Source organism: Sander lucioperca, chromosome 13, assembly GCF_008315115.2.
Source record: "Sander lucioperca isolate FBNREF2018 chromosome 13, SLUC_FBN_1.2, whole genome shotgun sequence".
Classification (NCBI taxonomy): Eukaryota; Metazoa; Chordata; class Actinopteri; order Perciformes; family Percidae; genus Sander; species Sander lucioperca.
The window spans coordinates 15,294,456-15,314,452 of record NC_050185.1 but is presented as its reverse complement, the minus strand read 5'-3'; the positions used below and the strand labels follow the sequence as shown (position 1 = coordinate 15,314,452).

The 19,997-nt window shown below is 40.8% G+C and overlaps 3 protein-coding genes across 4 annotated transcripts in view; all 3 read right to left on the bottom strand.

Annotated features, from left to right (window-relative positions):
- ppp2r5cb (protein phosphatase 2, regulatory subunit B', gamma b) overlaps positions 1-5,682 on the bottom strand; it is a 31,515-nt gene extending 25,833 nt beyond the window's left edge. Inside the window, exons 1-3 of one of the 2 annotated variants that reach the window (XM_031321840.2) lie at positions 5,550-5,682; positions 4,942-5,001; positions 1,283-1,445 (exon numbers count right to left, since the gene is read on the bottom strand). In XM_031321840.2, coding sequence (XP_031177700.1) covers positions 1,283-1,445; positions 4,942-5,001; positions 5,550-5,576 — 250 coding nt within the window. In that variant the 5' untranslated portion in view covers positions 5,577-5,682. Of the gene's footprint in view, positions 1-1,282; positions 1,449-4,941; positions 5,002-5,549 lie in introns of both variants that reach the window. The other variant, XM_031321839.2, reaches the window with a different exon arrangement.
- A 1,353-nt stretch (positions 5,683-7,035) lies between these two features.
- hsp90aa1.2 (heat shock protein 90, alpha (cytosolic), class A member 1, tandem duplicate 2) lies at positions 7,036-13,547 on the bottom strand. Its single transcript, XM_031321758.2, has 11 exons — positions 13,298-13,547; positions 11,357-11,506; positions 10,461-10,827; positions 10,204-10,337; positions 9,771-10,097; positions 9,494-9,659; positions 9,184-9,374; positions 8,540-8,687; positions 8,140-8,408; positions 7,679-8,012; positions 7,036-7,481 (listed from the first exon to the last, which is right to left on the bottom strand). Exons 2-11 carry the CDS (start codon positions 11,504-11,506, stop codon positions 7,369-7,371), a joined length of 2,199 nt encoding a protein of 732 aa, XP_031177618.1. The 5' UTR covers positions 13,298-13,547; the 3' UTR covers positions 7,036-7,368.
- Positions 13,548-13,842: 295 nt separating this feature from the next.
- hsp90aa1.1 (heat shock protein 90, alpha (cytosolic), class A member 1, tandem duplicate 1) lies at positions 13,843-18,579 on the bottom strand. Its single transcript, XM_031321761.2, has 11 exons — positions 18,318-18,579; positions 17,203-17,349; positions 16,716-17,082; positions 16,480-16,613; positions 16,041-16,343; positions 15,744-15,909; positions 15,358-15,548; positions 15,110-15,257; positions 14,727-14,995; positions 14,277-14,610; positions 13,843-14,184 (listed from the first exon to the last, which is right to left on the bottom strand). The coding sequence occupies exons 2-11, from the start codon at positions 17,347-17,349 to the stop codon at positions 14,075-14,077; spliced, it is 2,169 nt and encodes a 722-aa protein (XP_031177621.1). The 5' UTR covers positions 18,318-18,579; the 3' UTR covers positions 13,843-14,074.
- Positions 18,580-19,997: the final 1,418 nt, after the last annotated feature.

Sequence of the window (19,997 nt, the reverse complement as noted above, 5' to 3'; positions counted from 1 at the left end):
CACAACAGCTGCTGTCACCTTAAGTCACGGATAGCAACTCTACTTTGTCCTATTAGCCAAGTCTCTAAAGAGAGAAATACCATTTGTGAATTCTCTCTGAAGAGGGATGCTGCCTTTGCTCCAGTGTGTTAGTCTGTTAAGTAGGGTTTTCTAACTTAAAGAGCGAGGAAGAAAAACAAAAACAAAGTCACTCTTTTCTGAAGAATAAATAAAATCATATTAAGGCCTTTATTTTTAGTGGCTCGAAGTATTTTCTGTGTTTTGATATTTCCCAGACATTAGAAATTTGTATTTTGCACTGATAATAAGAAACTTTTATTGCATCCTACAGAGTGACTGACTCTCCTGCTGTCTTATTTCCACTAGCATCAACATGTTGTGTGCACACATATTAAATAACCTACAGTATAATGCATTCATAGCCGTTTGTTTTCAATACAACGCCAGGTTATATAATACATTGTGCTGATAGAAGGCAGTGGGCAACATTGTTCTGTGTATTCGTGCATGCATACACAGAAACATGAATAGATAGTATGCCCAGAGGCCTAACGGCAGTGCCCACTCCTTGCTTTTCCATCCGGTGCTATGCTGGCACTGAGTTTAGACATTAAAGTAAACATCAATATACATATGCAAAAAAACTGCCAATTTCTCTTCTACTAGCGGGGGAAGAGAAAAGGAATAGTAGGATGCCTGCCAGACATTGCTGGTCACTGGCAACATCCTGAAACACAAGGACCATGGAATTAAAGCTTTATCTCTGGATTACTACTAAATATAGACCCTTGGGTCAAATCCAGCGCAAAGTCTATGCCATGTACGTCCTCGGTTTGTTTCCATGTATTGCTTAATGTCGTGCTCAGCTTGATATTACAGTGAGGACGATGCAGCAGAGGATGTTCATAGATGTTTGGTGGAAAGGTCGAAAGAAAATAACTGAGTGCTTATAAGTATGCATGTCTGTAAAGTCTGCACTTAGCTGTGTCAAGATTACAGGGATTTCTTAACCAACCTGCCTAGGAAAATTCTGCCCTGTGTACGGCTTCTGGGTGATTTCTTGAGTCTTAAATTCAGGATTCAAAACATTTTAAACCTATTATTTTTGCCCACAAAAAGGCAAATTGCCTACAATTCCACAACCAAGTGCAAAACCTTCCAGCCTGGAAACAGCAGCCTGGCCTTAATGTGCTTGTATGTGTATACATGTAACAAGTCCAAAACCTAGAGCACTAGGTAGTTAGTTAATTATGTGATTAGATGAGTGATTGCACCAGTATACCTTTGAATGCAGGCAGTTTCTGTAGCTCCCTGTTGTTGCTCAAGCTGAAACGGGAGGAGCTTTGCCTTTTGTCCTTTTTGACAGGTGTCTGGGAACCTGGCTGCTTCCCCTTCAGCAGCTGAGTGGTGGGAGGAACATTATTGCTAGCCTTCCTGTTAGAGCTCTGCTGAAACAAGAGAATAACCCACATTAGTGACACTGAGGTAGCACAAGCACATGTGGTGCACAGAGTGTGAAAGAGAGTGCAAGTACCTCTTTAGGAATCTGATAAAACTGTGTGACTGCTATACACTAGATGGGACATTTTAATTATATACTGTATGTCACCATTTACTTAACAAGACAGTGGCTTGCATTATGTAACTAAGGTCATAAACCACACTTTACCCAAGTACAGATACTATATATATATATATATATATATATATATATATATATATATATATATAAAAATAAAACAGTACAATTATGTGGAGATGTCTCAATGTTAAGTGGAAAAAACCAAACCATTCAGGCTTTTTTTATCCACTCATTAACCCAACCAGCTGTGTCTCAGAAGACGTAAAAACACACACACAGGGGATAGTAGGGCTGGATATAACCCTGATTTGTGATCAACTGAATGTGGCAGGTTTCTCACAGCTGGTCCCATCTGCCTGCTGGGATCCATTCATTAACACACACCTGATGGCACAGAGCTTACTTCACCAGATGCAGCTGTGTCGGCCTGAGTCCCAGGGGAGTTATTGAATTCAGTTAAGACCCAGCTAAAGCTGGTTACAGTGTGCAGCACTACAAGACTGGAGCTTAAGAGCTTGGCCACTAGCAAGCTGTCTAGTAAAGTGGGAAATAAAGCTGAGCTGGCCTGGCTCTGCCACAAACTAGATTACATATTCATGTAATACAAAAATAGGAAGTAAAGTATTCTACATGTAGCCTACGTTCATTACTCCAAAGTAGAAACATCTGTCATCTAGGATTTTTCCAATGTAATGCTTTGAATGAGCCTCCTCACAGATATGATTGTCAGCAGGACAGGAAATGAAGCCTTCCTACATATTATACACATTCCCTTCAGTCTCAAACACTTCTGGTTACCAAGTATATGAGGCAAAAGGGAGGGGCGGGGGGTAACAACAACAGCTTGCAGTGCAGCAATTTAAATTTGACACAAGGTTGGGGCAGTGGTAGATCTGCCACATGGCTGCTGACACATAACAGCAATCCTGCTTGCTGTTATTGTTTGCTATTATTACCCAGTAAGAGACAGCTAGGAGGCTAAAACCACAGTTGGCGGGGGAAAAAGAAGGTTGACAGTGGGGGGAGATATATCTAAATTCTTCGTAACTAATTGGTATTAAGACGATAAGTAGAAATATATATTTTTGGGCAATACATTAACCCTTGTGTGGTGTTCATATTTTTGTTACACAGCCGATGTTCCCGGGTCTGGTGGACCACCACATTATTAGGCTTTTAAATCAATACAGCCATAACAATTTATGTAAAAATACTTAACAGATGTTTACTTTAGCTCAATTACCAATGATCTATACACCATTTATGGTTCATATTTGCCATTTACCCCTGTGAGATCCCACTTATGATCATATGATCATTTTTGTTTTATGTGAGAAAACAAGGCAATTCAATTATAAAAAAAAGGTTAAAAAAAATAGAAACAAGATCTTTGATCATTATTGGTGCTTATTTCTTAGAACTTAATCAGAACAGGTGAAAGTGTTTGAAATGTAACAATTTTGTAACTTTGTGTGGGAATACCAGGTGCAGAAAGCCAACACAGACACCTACCCTCAGACACGCACACATACAGACGCACACAGAGATGCACAGACAGACAGGCGCGCACACACACACACACACACACACACTTGGGAGGAGGACACAGTTAAGTTTCATAGCACCTACAATTATTACACTGTAATAATTACACTCGGGTCCAGTAGACCCGAACACTTCATATGTAATAGTTATGTATAGGGGGGGTGTACCGTGTGCAGTCATTGAAAATAAGTTCTTTTTTATGTTCTTCACAGAAAATGAGCCAAGGCCAATGAGTTTGAGTTAGAAGAAATGATAAATAGCATAATTCTTCTTTTAGCAAACATTGAAAATGGGTCCCACAGACCCAAACACCATACAAGGGTTAAAGTGACATTTACAGTAAATAAAATACTCCCAGTCTTAAATGGGTTTCAAAATAGTGAGCAGACAACTTATTTAAGCCTTATAGTATGCATTTTATATTACCGTAAAACGAAATGGGCTGTGTATTACAGCAACCTTGAAATATTAACAGGTGGCCAGCAGCCGATACAAAATGAATATTTAATGTCTAGTAAAGAGGAGGACCACATTTTGCTGCACAAACAGATGTCAGCTGTCATACCAGCCCTAAAAAGAGTGCATCAAGGTTTTCCCCTTCCCGTGAAAAGAAAAGCCTCCAGTTCTTGGCAGAAAGAAGGAAGGTGAAATCTTTCCATAATGGTTCACTGATGGTAATCACCATATCTGATGGTTCAGATATGGTGATTGCAGAGGTCATGAAATCAGTTTGACTTGACCACTGTTGTTTGTTGAATTTGTTAACAGACGCATTTTATAGTGAGAATAGTGTTTGAAACCATACTGCGCACCTGGTCCCAAACCATTTTACATATACAGTACATGACAATGCAGTGCAATAATGTGACGTAATGATTCACACCAGATGCCAACACAATCCAGTTTAACTGTTTGTAATGTGGGCTAAATGCACCCCTTTGGCTTTTCCAGATGTGACCCATCCAGATGCAAGCAAAAAAAGTCAATCAGACCATGTTGCCATTTTTTTTCAGCGTTTCATTATGTATCTGGACTGGTTACATAGATTGGTGCATAAGCTTTTGATACGAGTTTATGACAGAAGTGTCGACTCGCTTCTGTTTTAATTTCTGAGGCCCCAATCCTGTAGAGTGTTCTCCTTTTCATTTTGAATTCAAGATTACCAGTCCTTTTTGATTGCCTTTTTATTACATTTTTTGATTAGAAACTAGTCTCCTTGCCGCATTAAACACTGATTTATTTTGTAGCCAATAGATATAAAAGTATGGCAAGGACTTTTTAGCTTCCTTGATGCTTCACTGATTGCCTCACGTTGTGATGTGTCATATACTGTAAAAGTAACGACAATAGGATCAACTAGGTGACATATACAGCTAGCTGACTTATATCTGACTAGCTGTATTATTCTGATTATCTTATGGGTGGCTAGGAAAGTGGTATGGAAGGCATGAACAAACACAGTATATTAATATTTAATAAAAGCTTATCATTTTTTTAAGCATAGTATGACTAGTAAGCAATCCAAATAGTGGGGGACCTTGGTAACTTAACTGATTGGTCGGCCCCTAAACTGATGTCATCGACAAGCACCAGATTATCAACAAACAGCAGCATATGTCACGAAAAGGGCAACCATGTTCGAGGTACACAAAAGTCCTGTATATGAACGCTCGACAGAATACAAAGGACAGCAATGCACTCTGATAATGCAGGGGTTGAGCAGATAATGCAGTCCATTTTCACATTATATCAGTGTCCTGCCTTCCAGGAAGAGTTTCTAGTAAAGTGTCCTGGCTGGGTTAACTTAACGTTACCTCATGCTCTGAATTCTCTTGTCCTCCACTCTTGCCCACTTTACCAGACTTAGATGACTCCTGAAAGAAAAAGAATAAGTACTTAAGTCAACAGCAAATACGTAGGTTGACAACGTCAGTAAGCAGTCTATCAGTGAATGCCGTCATACAAAAAAAATACCTAGCTAAATATAGCATGCCTGCCTCCCACCCAGTCTCTCACTCCTGCTTGAATACACTGGCAAGTCTGCTGCTAGCTAACGTTAGCTAACGTTACTTCAGAGTCAATAGCATTCACACGACCCCGGCTTTTAGTTTTTTTTAAAGATACAAAATCATTGCTTAACACTTAAAACACACACACATCGTCATAAGCATATGCATTCAAAGCATACTATCTCACGTCTGGATAACGGCGTTTTACTTAAATAAGGCAGCACAAGTGCTGGTGCTAACATGTTGGCAAAAAATGGGTTAGCTGGTGCAGTTTGCAGGTCTGCTAACGTTAACGTTAATATGATGGGACACAGCGCTGAAAGCTAACGTTATATTAACTGTCTTGTTACAAGGCCGGTTTATCGATAAATAACACTGATAAGCACCTTATGCGAACTTTATTCCCAACTCACCTTGTCTTTTTTCGTTTTATTCGGCATTGTACAAGCGTAGCCGCCCTTGCTCCCCTCTCGGATACTCCACAACCAAAACCCTTGACAACTCTCAGGGCACTAAACTGAAAGGCGGTTCAGCCTGTGTTCGCCCTGTGATTGGCTGCTGTCTGTCAGCTGACTCCAACGTCTGGATAGTCAGGATGACCATAGAGGATGACACGCAAGGCATTGTAGGGCAGCAGTAGCTCCCTGTCGGTGACAGTAGGCTATTACAACCCAACACATGAGACAGCAGGTTTAATCCTCATCATGTTCTCATCAATGCACCCATGGCTGGCATAAAACGTACTGTACAGGCTCTATCTTCTTTGTCACTTTCAGATCCTTTCCTATAGTTCCAATACATTAACTTATATTTTGTAAATACTCAATCTACATCTCCCAATTTAAATTAATATTGTAAAAAATACAATTATTAAACTTAATTTCATTACTTTAATTTTTCAGCAAAAATGCAAACATCCCTATGCCACACCGTTTTAAAGACTATTTGAATAGCTTGGTAGAGCCTTCTTTGAATGCAGCAGCTGGCATCCTTAGTGTTGTATTACTGCCATCTACTGGAATTTTACTGTGTCTTACATATTTTACCCCCTGAATTGTATTCATCAATTCCAATTTTCTTTTTTGTCTGTAATAGACCATTTTCACTTAACACATTTTTGTGTCATGACAGAGTAGGGAAACGTTGCGACAGGTGTAAATAATCAAATAAATGATTTCCTCAAGTGTGCATGCTGGCTTACTGTGAGTCCTGGCTTAGCAGAGCCTTCAGTAAAGTTATTAGTAACACCTCGGCTTTTCCTGCTATGAAAAGCCACAATATATGCTGTCCTTGAAAAAATAATTTCCTACTCTTCAGGAATTGCTCATCTTTATTCAGTTCACATTTTTGGCAAGATCCATGTCACAAAGGCTACAATGAAAGATCCATGTCATTATGGCTACAGCCTGAAAGAAATGTATCAGTATTGTGATATTTGTTTATCAGCCACCATTCATGTCCTTGAATACGCTTTTGCAATCCTGTCCTATCGTAGCCAATTGTGGAGTCAACCTTGAGGTACCTAAATTAAGAATGCAAATGCACATTTTACTAGCTGTAGAGGCCCATAGAAACCATACACTGCACTGCAAGTATCCCCAGCCTGTTCCTTTGATCTGACAGCTTGAGGAAACACCATTTGTATTTTTGTTTTTCCCTAACTTACATTTCTTCCAGCTATGCATTTATTTTGGCACCTAGTATCTGTTTGTGTGTAAATTGCAATGCGTATTTCACTCAACTGTGCTTTAAACTAAGATTATATTAATTTCATTAGCTGTAGCTTCTTGTACCTTTATAAATCGTTGTCTTTACGCCCCCTCCATCAGGATGAACCTGTCTAGTCTTGCATTGCCAGACCTATCTCCACAGCGCTGTGGAGGATGAACCAAACACGACTTGTTAACATGGTAAATCTTTATTTATGTGTCCCACCCGTTTCAAATAACAGTATCAATTTTGATATATTTACAGTTAAATTAAGAAAACACAAAGTACATTGGAATGTCAATAAATAGAAAAATAATTGCATTGATGAAACTCAAGTTAGAAAATGTGGCAACTTAAAAAAGGAATGAATCTGAACTCCAGGTTTGGTCAATGCATGGGGAAATAAAGTGAATTTGGTCAAAATGAGGTTGAAGGGAGGGCCACCCCAGGCTCATTTACAACATTAAACATTACGTTTTATGTAACACTACTTTTGAACACTAACAGGCAGTAGAAACAGGCCTAGTCCACCTCCTCCATCCTGGATGTGTCATCATCGTCCCCTTCTAGAGGGGGCATTTCTTCAGTGGGAGCCGAGGTGACTTCCTCTGGTGTCAGATCATCTTCATCAATGCCTAAAACCGGAAGGAAGCACATTATGAGTCAGTAAAGCCCGGTTATTGTTTATTTTAAATCATTTTATTGGCAGTCCTGTTGCACAGTAAAGTAAACAGTATTGTCACTGCAATCATTTAGCTCATAAATGTGCAAGAAATATATATAAAAAATGTCATGAAAGCTTTACATGGCGTCAATAAACACAGATACGTACCAAGACCCAGCTTGATCATTCTGTAAATGCGATTGGAGTGGGTCTGGGGGTCCTCCAAGGTAAATCCTGAAGACAGCAGGGCAGTCTCAAAGAGCAGGATGACCAGATCCTTCACAGACTTGTCATTCTTATCAGCCTCTGCCTTCTGCCTCAGGGTCTCCACGATGGGGTGTTCAGGGTTGATCTCAAGGTGTTTTTTAGCAGCCATGTAGCCCATAGTGGAGTTATCCCTCAGAGCCTGGGCCTTCATGATCCTCTCCATGTTGGCCGTCCAGCCATAAGTGCTGGTGACGATGCAGCAGGGGGAAGAGACCAGGCGGTTGGAGACTGTAACCTGTGGAGGTAAACAATAATTGACACAATGTTCTGCCTTAATTGCACAACAGTGGATTATACACAACATTCTGTATACAACACCTCATGGGTTGTTTTAAAGCCCTTTCATTTATTAATCTTCTCACCTTCTCCACCTTCTTCTCCAAGATATCCTTCATTATCTTGCACAAGTTCTCAAACTGAGCCTTCTTCTCCTCCTGCTTCTTCTTCTCTTCCTCATCCTCAGGCAGCTCCAGGCCTTCCTTGGTCACTGAAACCAGGTTTTTTCCCTCAAACTCCTTCAGCTGCTGGACACAGTACTCATCGATGGGCTCGATCATGTAGATGACCTCTAGGCCGGCTTTGCTGAGGCGCTCCACGAAGGCAGAGTTCGCCACCTGGTCTTTGGTCTCACCTGAAACACACACACACGTGGCAATGTTTTCACACATTTATGTAATGTCACAAATTAACTCACTTCAACTCATTTTAAAAACACTTTTTTTATATATACATGAACAGTTTACAGATGAAGAGCATCCTCACCAGTGATGTAGTAGATGTGTTTCTGGTTGTCCTTCATACGTGTAACATAGTCCTTCAGGGACACCAGCTCATCCCCAGAAGCCGAGGTGTAGTATCTCAGCAGCTCAGACAGCCTCTTTTTGTTTTGAGAATCCTCGTGGATGCCAAGCTGAAAGACAAATAAAACTAAATGTCAGTTGAAAAGAAATGTATCAATTTAATTAATTTAATTCTGATAAACATAGCATTACAACAACTACAAACACTGATATTTGTCTCCAAGGTGTAACCATTGCTAACTAGGGTGCCTCTATTTAAACAGAAGATGGCAGTAAGGAGCACCATCAAGACTCAAAGCAGCTTTTCATTAGGACAATATGGCCAAAGGATCAGACAGATGGCTACTACGGTAAAAGGTCAGAGGAACAAACAAGCAATAATTAACTCCTGTACATTTCCAGAGACTCTGGTTAAGCTTTGCACATTCAGCAAACATCAGCTCTATTCTGCTAAAATTCAGATGACATTTGGCAGGATTTGTGATGATATTAACAAAGTATCAAACCCAGCCAACAAGGGTTTAACACAGGGTGGCTGCCAAACGTTTCAATGTGACAAGATTAAGAACACTCGCAGCTCGCACAGTGCAAGGTGAGGACACTAACCTTGATGTTCTTGGAGAACTGCTCGTAGTACTTTTTGTAGTTGTCCTTGTCCTCAGCGAGTTCAGTGAAGAGTTCCAGGCACTTCTTGACCAGGTTTTTGCGGATGACTTTCAGGATCTTGCTCTGCTGCAGCATCTCTCTGGAGATGTTCAGGGGCAGATCCTCAGAGTCCACCACACCTCTGATGAAATCTGTTAGGTTGAATAAAGACAACTGGATCACCAAAGTATTCAAATTTCTAAGATTGATATAATTGTTTTATGAAATCATTTGTATACGCGAGTAATTCCATATTTGGCTGAACACTCACTGAGGTACTCGGGGATGAGCTCGTCGCAGTTGTCCATGATGAAGACCCTGCGCACGTACAGCTTGATGTTGTTCTTCTTCTTCTTGTTCTCAAAGAGGTCGAAGGGAGCGCGACGAGGCACAAAGAGCAGCGCGCGGAATTCCAGCTGACCTTCCACTGAAAAGTGCTGTGAGAAAAAGAGTTGATTAGGTCAGTTAAAGGGTCAGTTTTCAAATTGAATCATATTATTTCTATTAAAATATGTTTGGTATGGACAGAAAATCATTAAGAGACCTACCTTGACAGCCAGGTGGTCTTCCCAGTCGTTGGTGAGACTCTTGTAGAACTCTCCATACTCTTCATTAGTGATGTCGTCAGGGTTACGGGTCCACAGGGGTTTGGTCTTGTTCAGCTCTTCCTGGTCAATGTACTTCTCCTTGATCTTCTTCTTCTTCTTCTTTTTGTCTGAACACTTGTCGTGGTCGTGCTCCTCATCGGACCCAACGTCCTCAATCTCAGGCTTGTCCTCGTCCTTCTCCTCTTCTTCATCATCCTTCTCTTTCTCCTTCTCCTCCTCCTCCTCTGCCTCATCGTCACTCACCTCTTTGTCACGCTCTTTCTCCACCTGAATAAAAATAACTCAGTCACTGGCCATGGTTTTTGGATGACTTGACTAAACCAGGTTAACTGATGTGAATTAATTGATTAAAACAACTTAAATGAACACTTACAAAGAGCGTGATGGGATAGCCAATGAACTGTGAGTGCTTTTTAACAATCTCTTTGATTCTTCGCTCTTCAATGTATTCCATTTGGTCTTCTTTCAAGTGCAGGATCACCTTGGTGCCACGCCCCAAGGGCTCAGCTGTATGGGGAAAGGATGGGTGAATGCAAGTTACAGACAACGCTCCACCTCCTATAGGTACCCCTTTATCAATAAAACTAAATTGTTAAATAGCAACAAAGTAATGGCCTTTATATTACTTACAGTTGTCCACTTTAACTGTGAATGAGCCTCCAGCAGAGGATTCCCAGGCGTACTGCTCGTCATCGTTGTGCTTGGTTAAGACTGTCACCTTCTCAGCCACGAGGTAGGCAGAGTAGAAACCCACACCAAACTGACCGATCATGGAGATGTCGGCTCCAGCCTGCAGAGCCTCCATGAAAGCCTTGGTGCCAGATTTGGCGATTGTGCCAAGATTGTTGATCAGGTCAGCCTTGGTCATGCCGATACCCGTATCAATCAGGGTCAGGGTGCGTTCCTCTTTGTTGGGAATTATTTCGATTTTGAGATCCTTGCCATTATCTAGCTTGGTGGGGTCAGTGAGACTCTCATAGCGGATTTTGTCCAGGGCCTGGGGAGGGGGGGGGGTGCATTAATGAAAAGTTAAGACAAAACTTTAAACAAATCCCTTTTAAATTATTCAGAATTTGTCAATTCCTTGATTGTCAGCATATTACTACGTGCTATAGCCACAGCGTATAACAATTAGGCCTGCTCCCTCTTAGTCGATTAGTCGACTAATCGGTCGTTTTGGTCTTAGTCAACTAAGATTTCTTTAGTCGATTAGTCATGTTTTATGCTTTTTTCATGCTGAATGACTTATTTCCAAGAAACGTACGAGCACATCTCTGGTAAACACAAGAATTAAAGTGGTGCTTTTGCATGACTCTTTGCGGAGAAACTCAGATTTACAGATCTGTCGATTAAATCAACTAATCGATTAGTCGATACAATTGAATGAGTGTTAGTCGACTAAGAATTTCTTCAATCGAGCACAGCCCTAATAACAACACTTAAAATTAAAACAAACTCAATAAAAATCTTTGACACAACATTAATTTAAGGAAACGGCTTTAGACTTAATACTACTACAAACTTACATCTGAGGAGTTGGAGATAAGCTCCCTAAGGAAGATCTCTTTGTTGGAATAGAAAGTGTTGATGATCAGGGACATCAGCTGAGCGATCTCAGCCTGGAATGCAAAAGTCTCAGCCTCCTCCTCCATTGGTTGGTCGTGTGATTCAGGCATCTAAGCAGAGGGGACAAATGACTATTTTTTTTAGAACATGCATATATCATCGATTACACATGCACACACAAAATAAATTGTATGTCCCACCATTTGTTTCCCAAAAGCACAGTGTACAAAGGCCTGCATTAATTAGATTAGACAATTAAATGCATTGCCACAAGTTCTTGTTCTCATCTACATTTTGCAGTTACACAGGCATGTTATAGCATGTTACGGACCTGTGTGCTCATGTTCATTGGTCTGTGGATCAGCTGCAGCACAGTGAGTCACTGCGCTGTGACACCTACAGCACAAGCACCGCCAATCACCCTCGGCTACGCCTCACAATATAATCAATCAACACCACCACAAACTACCAGTCTCAATAATTACCTTAGAGGTGATTCAATACCTCTCACACAATCTCAGTATATTACATGGCTGTTATGTTAATGAGCATCCATTATTATTGACCATCACCTGTCAGTGCCATTATCAAAACACTGACCAAATAATCAGTTGAGCTAACATCAGTTGTTCGAAGTAATGGTGAGGTATGCATCAGTAATGATAGGTTATGGATAAGCATCACTTGTGCAGGCAGGTGGTGTTACAGACTGCCCAGCTCTGCTCAGTGCTCCGCCTGCCTATAATCCTTCTTTGGCAAATGAGACGAAATCCACCTGCCTCAGCCTTTATGCAAGTTACATAATACATGTTATTTTCTGCAAATACAATAAAACGTATGTGGAGAGTATGAAGAGTTTATTGTCGGCTGATTTAAAAAATAAAAAAAAAATCTAGGTTGTCTCAAACTGCTTGTTTTATTAGGTTCCACAACCTCAATAGAAAGATTAAACTGTGTTTAAATACTGTTTTTCGGCCCACACATGTAGATAGATCATGAAAGTTTGATTACAAGTGATGTTATCCTCTCCTACTGCAATTGATACGATTGGTTATTTATTGGTTGATCAGAGAGGAGCGCGTGGCTAGGATTACATTTTAGCATCAGTAAAAATGACTCCATCTGCCGGTTTCCCAGGCGAATTGCAAGTTTCTAGAAAGTACCAAGATGGGAACGGAACTCTCTAGCAGTTTCCATAGGAATCGAAACCTCCTCTTACTCATCCTAGCAGCTTCTGTGAATGAACCGCCCTGTACTTCACTGAGCTTGCACTGAAATCACTGTGATGGCATTGCATCTGTGAAAAAAAAAAAAAAAAAAAAAAATCACTCTGCTCAGAAAGTCTGATTTAGGTTCATTAAATTGTGCTCCTGCTTAACATAATTCCTGCCTGACAAGTGCACCAAGAATGAATCATGAGGTCCATGTGGCTGCTGTCACCTAGATCCATGCAGGTAGTGTGTGCGGAATAGTTGCCAAGATAATGTTGGAAAAAAGTTTTGACGTGTGCAAAATAACGCTGACATGCCAGCGAAATTAGCTACTTTGTCACTGACGTTACCGTTACAATGTAAACACTAATTAACGTTACAGGCCCATGGATATAGTATTGTCATAAGCGGATTATAACACGATGTACATGTACCCTAGACATGTCATCCAGACATGTCAGAATGTTTCAACATTATTGTAATGTTATAAAATATCAACGTCTGCTTCAAATGAAACAGCTAGGTTAACTGTTAACGTTAAGCATACTGTTTGCTTTATACCTACTAAGCTAACATTAGCTAACATTAAGCATGAATGTCAAAGTGTTTAATATTATATTTTATCAATTGGCAACTCGTTGTAATTTTATCATTAGGCTATATAAAAAATATTTAAGTAGCCTAATTTACCTTGACCCTCAGTGTATGGAAAGCTCCGCTGTGAAATGTATGGAAGTCGTTCCAGTCGCGGACAGCCCGGCTACAGAAATATCACAGGTTAGCGATAGCTGTGCAGCTTTTCTATCCTTTCCGAGCGTTCGAGAAATCCTGACCTGAGCTTCCAGAACCATCTGGAATCCTCCTCGCTACAGCTCGGTTGTGGCCGCTGAAAGGCCCAGTGGGCTGTCAATCATGATGTGTGCGCACGCCTCCGTCCACACTTGGCTGGAGTAGGCGGGACTAAGGGGGAGGGGGGGAGGGGCTGTGCCGGGTAAGGCGGTTGTTTCTAGAATGAATCATGCAGTGTCCACTGAAAATTTCAGAACATCGAATAAAATAAAAAACGAGTAACTTCACTTCTATTATCTTATATAAAGGATATCCCTTTTCAACCAATGTAGGAACCAAACAAAGTGATGAATTTCAGCATGCCATAGATTCAGTAATGAATGTTTTTTATTACAAACTTGAATGCATTTCATAAAAAATGTAATAGTTACAAAAAGAGACATAAGTCAAATTCCTAGTGACTTTATATTACTCTTAATGGTTGTCAGTAGTTGTATAAGCAGCTGATACAATGTAGACTAAGCCACACTGTGGCCCACATTCATTCCATGAATTAACTTGTATTGACTAGTTAATACTGTTTCAGAAATGAGAGTTGTGTTAGAGTGACATGTCTAAGAAAGCAATATAATTACAAAAATAATCATTAAGAAAGCAGGAAAGACTTTTCGAAGTATTTTAGTCAACTTCCTCCATTCTTGATGTGTCATCATCTCCTTCCAAGACTGGCATATCTTCATCAGCAGGCTGAATGAGGTCCTCAACTGCAGAATCATCATCATCAATGCCTGTGAAAGAAAATGCATTCATTAGCAACCAATGTAGCTTATTATTAGCAGACTAATTCCTGTAATGTCAGTCATGAAGGAAAAAAACGTACCAAGACCAAGCTTGATCATTCTGTAGATGCGATTGGCATGTGTCTGTGGGTCCTCCAGTGTGAATCCTGAAGACAGCAGGGCAGTCTCGAACAGGAGGATGACCAGATCCTTCACGGCCTTATCGTTCTTGTCAGCCTCTGCCTTCACCCTCAAGGTCTCAATGATTGGATGCAGAGGGTTGATCTCAAGGTGCTTCTTAGCTGTCATGTAGCCCATAGTGGAGTTATCTCTCAGGGCCTGGGACTTCATGATCCTCTCCATGTTCGCTGTCCAGCCGTAGGTGCTGGTGACGATGCAGCAGGGGGAAGAGACCAGGCGGTTGGAGACTGAGACCTGTCAATAATGAAATGTATTGGTGTCATGATCAAACAAAAACGGCCATACTATATTAGCACAATTGTGCTGCAAAATTGGAATGGATTAGATCATTTTTCTGCCATTTCCTTTACCTTTTCAATCTTCTTGTCGAGGATGTCCTTCATGATCTTGCAAATGTTTTCAAATTTATTTTTGAGCTCCTCCTGCTTCTTCAGCTCTTCCTCATCCTCGGGCAGCTCCAGGCCTTCCTTGGTAACTGAAACCAGGTTCTTGCCATCATACTCCTTCAGCTGCTGGACACAGTACTCATCGATGGGCTCGATCATGTAGATGACCTCTAGGCCGGCTTTGCGAAGGCGCTCCACGAAGGCAGAGTTCGCCACCTGGTCTTTGGTCTCACCTGTGAAAGTTAATGTAAATTAATTGAATCAATACACTTATTACTAAATACCTTTTGAGAAAACGTTGTAGCAAAATTATAAAAAAAGAAAAGAAGTGATGTTTAATAGCTAACCTGTGATGTAGTAGATGTGTTTCTGGTTGTCCTTCATGCGTCCCACATAGTCTTTCAGGGACACCAGCTCATCTCCAGAGGATGAGGTGTAGTAGCGCAGCAGCTCAGACAGCTTCTTCCTGTTCTGAGAGTCTTCATGGATGCCGAGCTAAAACAGGAAATGATGTCATTGATGTTAGGTTACTAATATTTCACCTGAAATGTGAAATTCAGATTTTCGTTCTAAAGGGTTTGAGTTAAAGACCTACCTTGATGTTCTTGGAGAACTGCTCATAGCACTTTTTGTAGTTGTCCTTGTCCTCAGCGAGTTCAGTGAAGAGATCCAGGCACTTCTTGACCAGGTTTTTGCGGATGACTTTCAGGATCTTGCTCTGCTGCAGCATCTCTCTGGAGATGTTCAGGGGCAGATCCTCAGAGTCCACCACACCCTTGATGAAATCTGAAAAGAGAAGAAAAAGACCACTTAGCCTCCCAAAGCCAGACAAACTTAATTTATTAAAAACACAATCGTCTTCCTGACGATTACAACTAATGAGAGCTAGAAGGCATAACTGTTTTTAAGCCATTAATATCTTAGAAAGATCAGACTAAGAAACTGTATGTGAGTGATTAGTAATATAGTAATGTTACTCACTGAGGTACTCGGGGATGAGCTCGTCGCAGTTGTCCATGATGAAGACCCTGCGCACGTACAGCTTGATGTTGTTCTTCTTCTTCTTGTTCTCAAAGAGGTCGAATGAAGCCCTTCTGGGTACGAAGAGCAAGGCACGGAACTCCAGCTGACCCTCCACTGAGAAATGCTGCAAGAGACAAGAATAAAGTATGAATTAATTAGCTTAATAACACATCACATTAGGCAACGATAGCATTTGCAAAAATGGTGGTTAGGTGGCATTTCTCTGCATGTTTATCGTCAGTAGACTCTGCTTACCTTGACAGCCAGGTGGTCCTCCCAGTCGTTGGTGAGACTCTTGTAGAACTCTCCATACTCTTCATTAGTGATGTCGTCAGGGTTACGGGTCCAGATTGGCTTGGTTTTGTTCAGCTCCTGGGCATCAATGTACTTTTCCTTGACCTTCTTCTTCCTCTTGTTCTTGCCATCCTTTGTGTCCTCGTCCTCGTCGGAGCCCACGTCCTCAATCTTAGGTTTGTCCTTCTCAGCAGCATCTTTATCAACTTCCTCTTCCTTTTCTCCCTGTTCATATTCCACTTCCTTCTCTCTTGTCTTCTCCACCTTGAATATATGAAAAGAGTGGTGGTTTAGGAATTTGTGTGTGTGTGTGTGTGTGTGTGTGTGTGTGTCAATTTCCTTGGTTATTATTAGGTTTTAAGACTGAAAATTCCTATTGGTAATGGAATTTTGAACTTACATAAAGTGTAATAGGGTAGCCAATGAACTGTGAGTGCTTCTTCACAACTTCCTTGACGCGTTTCTCCTCACAGTATTCGGTCTGATCTTCTTTGAGGTGAAGGATTACACGTGTGCCTCTGCCAATGGACTCTCCTAAAAGTAGCAGTAACATCAATGATGAGAGCAGTGTCTGGCTTGAGTCAAATTATATATATTTTGCAAATTATTGAATATTTATTCAATAACGGAATTTACCGGTGTCAGGTTTGACTGTGAAAGAGCCTCCGGCTGCAGACTCCCAAATGTACTGCTCGTCATCGTTGTGCTTGGTTATGACTGTCACCTTCTCAGCCACGAGGTAGGCAGAGTAGAAACCCACACCAAACTGACCGATCATGGAGATGTCGGCTCCAGCCTGCAGAGCCTCCATGAAAGCCTTGGTGCCAGACTTGGCGATTGTGCCAAGATTGTTGATCAGATCAGCCTTGGTCATGCCGATACCCGTATCAACCAGGGTCAGAGTGCGAGCGTGCAGATCGGGCCTGATTTCGATCTTCAGCTCCTTGCAGGACTCAAGCCTGCTTGGGTCTGTCAAGCTTTCATATCTGATTTTGTCCAAGGCCTGTCCGAAAGGGATACGCTTGTTAAAATAGTGAAGTTTGCATACATGTGAGGGCCGCTTTCATTTAAACATTTAAAAAAAACAAAGGAACTTGTATGATAAAGTGCTGATTTGACTTACATCTGAGGAGTTGGAGATGAGCTCTCTAAGGAAGATCTCTTTGTTTGAGTAAAAGGTGTTGATGATCAGGGACATAAGCTGAGCAATCTCAGCCTGGAAGGCAAAGGTCTCAGCCTCCTCCTCCATAACGTTTCCAGCAGCAGGCATCTTAAGGAAGGCACACATATTATATTATGTTATTCTGGATTCATAATGTGTGTGCATGGCAACACCTGAATTTCCCCTCTGAAAATAAATACAGGTTTGTCTTGTACTATCCTAATTAGGCTTCTTGTGTTTAAATGTGCTAATTTTCTCTAAAATAAAAGTTATTTATCTTGGAAATAATTTCCTGCTGTTATATTTGAAATCTCTTTCTCCCCCATGTTAAAGACATGCCTCATGGCATGAGAAGGGTGGCTGCTGGTCGATGAACACATGTTCCTTCTGTCAATCAAAGACTTGCCATTTGCTGAATGGGTGGAGTTCTGATGCTTTTCCCCGCCCCCAAAGGCTTCGTGTCATTCAACACCTTTATGTTAAAGGAAGGAATAGCAGCTAGAAATCCAAAAATGGAAGAAAAACTAAATCTGTTTTTTAACTGTAGAGCAGTAATGATCTATTATTGTTTTTCACGAGTGAGGCATTGTATTTAGAACTGCCTTGGAGTAACATCTCTTCATTAACTTATGTATATTTATGATTGAGATAGGCCATACAAAAGTTGGTATTTATGTGATTCCATTACATTCAAACACTGCCTGTAGAACTGTAATGTTTTTTTGATATTTTTCTGTACCAAGATGTGAAACTGCTGTATCTGCTCTTTGTGCCACCCAGTTTTCCTGCTCATCCGCCATTGCTCTTACACTCAGGGTCACCCTGCTTGCCATGTGTTCCTTGTATGTTACAGTCTCACTAGGGTAGTAATAATAAAGGGGCTATTCTGCCACACTTCAAATAACTGACTTTAACTTTATATTTTATAACTTTATATGTAATTCAATCAGTTATTTGCTTAATCTGTATGTATTGTAATGTGTAGCAAGTATTCTTGCCGTTTTTTTTTTTTTTTTTATCTTAGTTGCAATGCTCAAAAACATAGCTGTATTAAATTTTAGGTGTTCCAGTCTTACCTTGAATAGAATCTTTTCCTACAGTCGCTTCTTGATGATAGTCAAATTTATCACTGAGCTGGTCTTTCTCTTCTTGAGGAGTTCCAAATGTGGGCTTCGCTGCGGCTCCCGTGGGCAGTAAATCTCTCTTGGTGTGTTCAAGTGACTCTATGCAGACCCCACGACATGCTGGTGTCTTTTTATACTTAAGGGGTGGTTTCTGGAAGCTCCCATTCAGAAGCGTCCAGAAGATACTTTAACTACATTAAGGGGGGTGCTGAAGAAAGGCCTAGAAGGGGGGGTGGCGAGTGCGACACCAGAACCCTAAAGTTTATGTGCCCTTATAGGGCTCCACAGTCACAAGGAGTGCCTGTCACTCACACTGAGAGCTTTCCTGATAGCTTGTCTGGCTCTTAGCCCCCCCCCACCCCCGTAAGCATCACAGCTGTGCAGTGCTTCTGCTATCAGCTGCTGTTGGGGATGGCCACACACACACACACACACACACACACACACACTAAGGTTTCCTATGGACAGCAGGCCCATTTCTTTTTTTGGCGTGCAAGATTGATGGGGAATCTCAGAGGTTTTATACAGAAGCTGAGATACACATTCAAAGAATTTGCTCCTGACATTATTTGTGAGTGTACATGAGTTTGTCATATTTTAAAACATAATTAATATGAATAAATTTGAGCTGTTTGACAAAAGAATTCTTAGCACAAGGTTCACAAACAAAATGTTTAGAGCTTTCAGCCACATATTGTGGTCTTTATCACCGGATGGACTTTGCAAACAGACTGCCATCTTACTCTAACATGACGATGTTTCAGAGTTTTTCAGGGATAAGAGAGAAAGAAGGGAAAAAGGTGCAGGCTCTCTTGCATACTGTTTGTCTGCCCTCACCCCTCACACTGGGGAAATTCCGTTGTTACAGCAGCTCAAAAAATTAAACCTTGCAATATACCATAAACAACTCATTCACAGAGGTTTTCAAATGTGGGACTATACAGTTAATACAAGCTGGTGTAAAACAGAACCCTATAGAATTCTCTGGTTCAGTGTGGGTGTTAATGACTTCAGATGACCAGAGGATGGCAGTGTATTACACTTGCAGATCTGTTATGTAATCCAAATGTTTGCATGTTTATGGCAGACACTACTAAAAGCTGACTGTCCATGTAACGGAGAAAGATAGAGAACCGTCCCAATCACTGTAAGATACTTTCTGAAGCAGCGAGCCAGTTTCCCCATAGCTTAAATAATTTGCTAGAATAAGGTAAGTCTATGCATGTGTGAATTGGGCACTGATACAGAAAGGTATGTTCCTGAAATTTAGACCTGGATGGTTGCGGTGTATATTCTGATATGTCCATGATCGGATATCCTCATTTTAACAATTTCATTACAGTAATTATATAGGTTTCAATCTCATTCTGGGTCCCATCTAAGATAAGTTTTGCATCCTTTGTGTCCACATGGATTTCTTTATTTTTAGCTAGTCTACTAAACTAGTGTTTTTCTGTATTTTGTTACAAAGGATGGCAACTTTTTGGAGCTTAATCCCTGGCTAAAGGGAAATAGGCCTACACAATTTCAGTAAATCTAAACATATCCAACTTAAATGTTGCTTGCCTTATAATTATAATAGTGTGGAAGAAAAAGTTATTCTCAGGTCCAATTCAGTAGGAGTTTTATTCA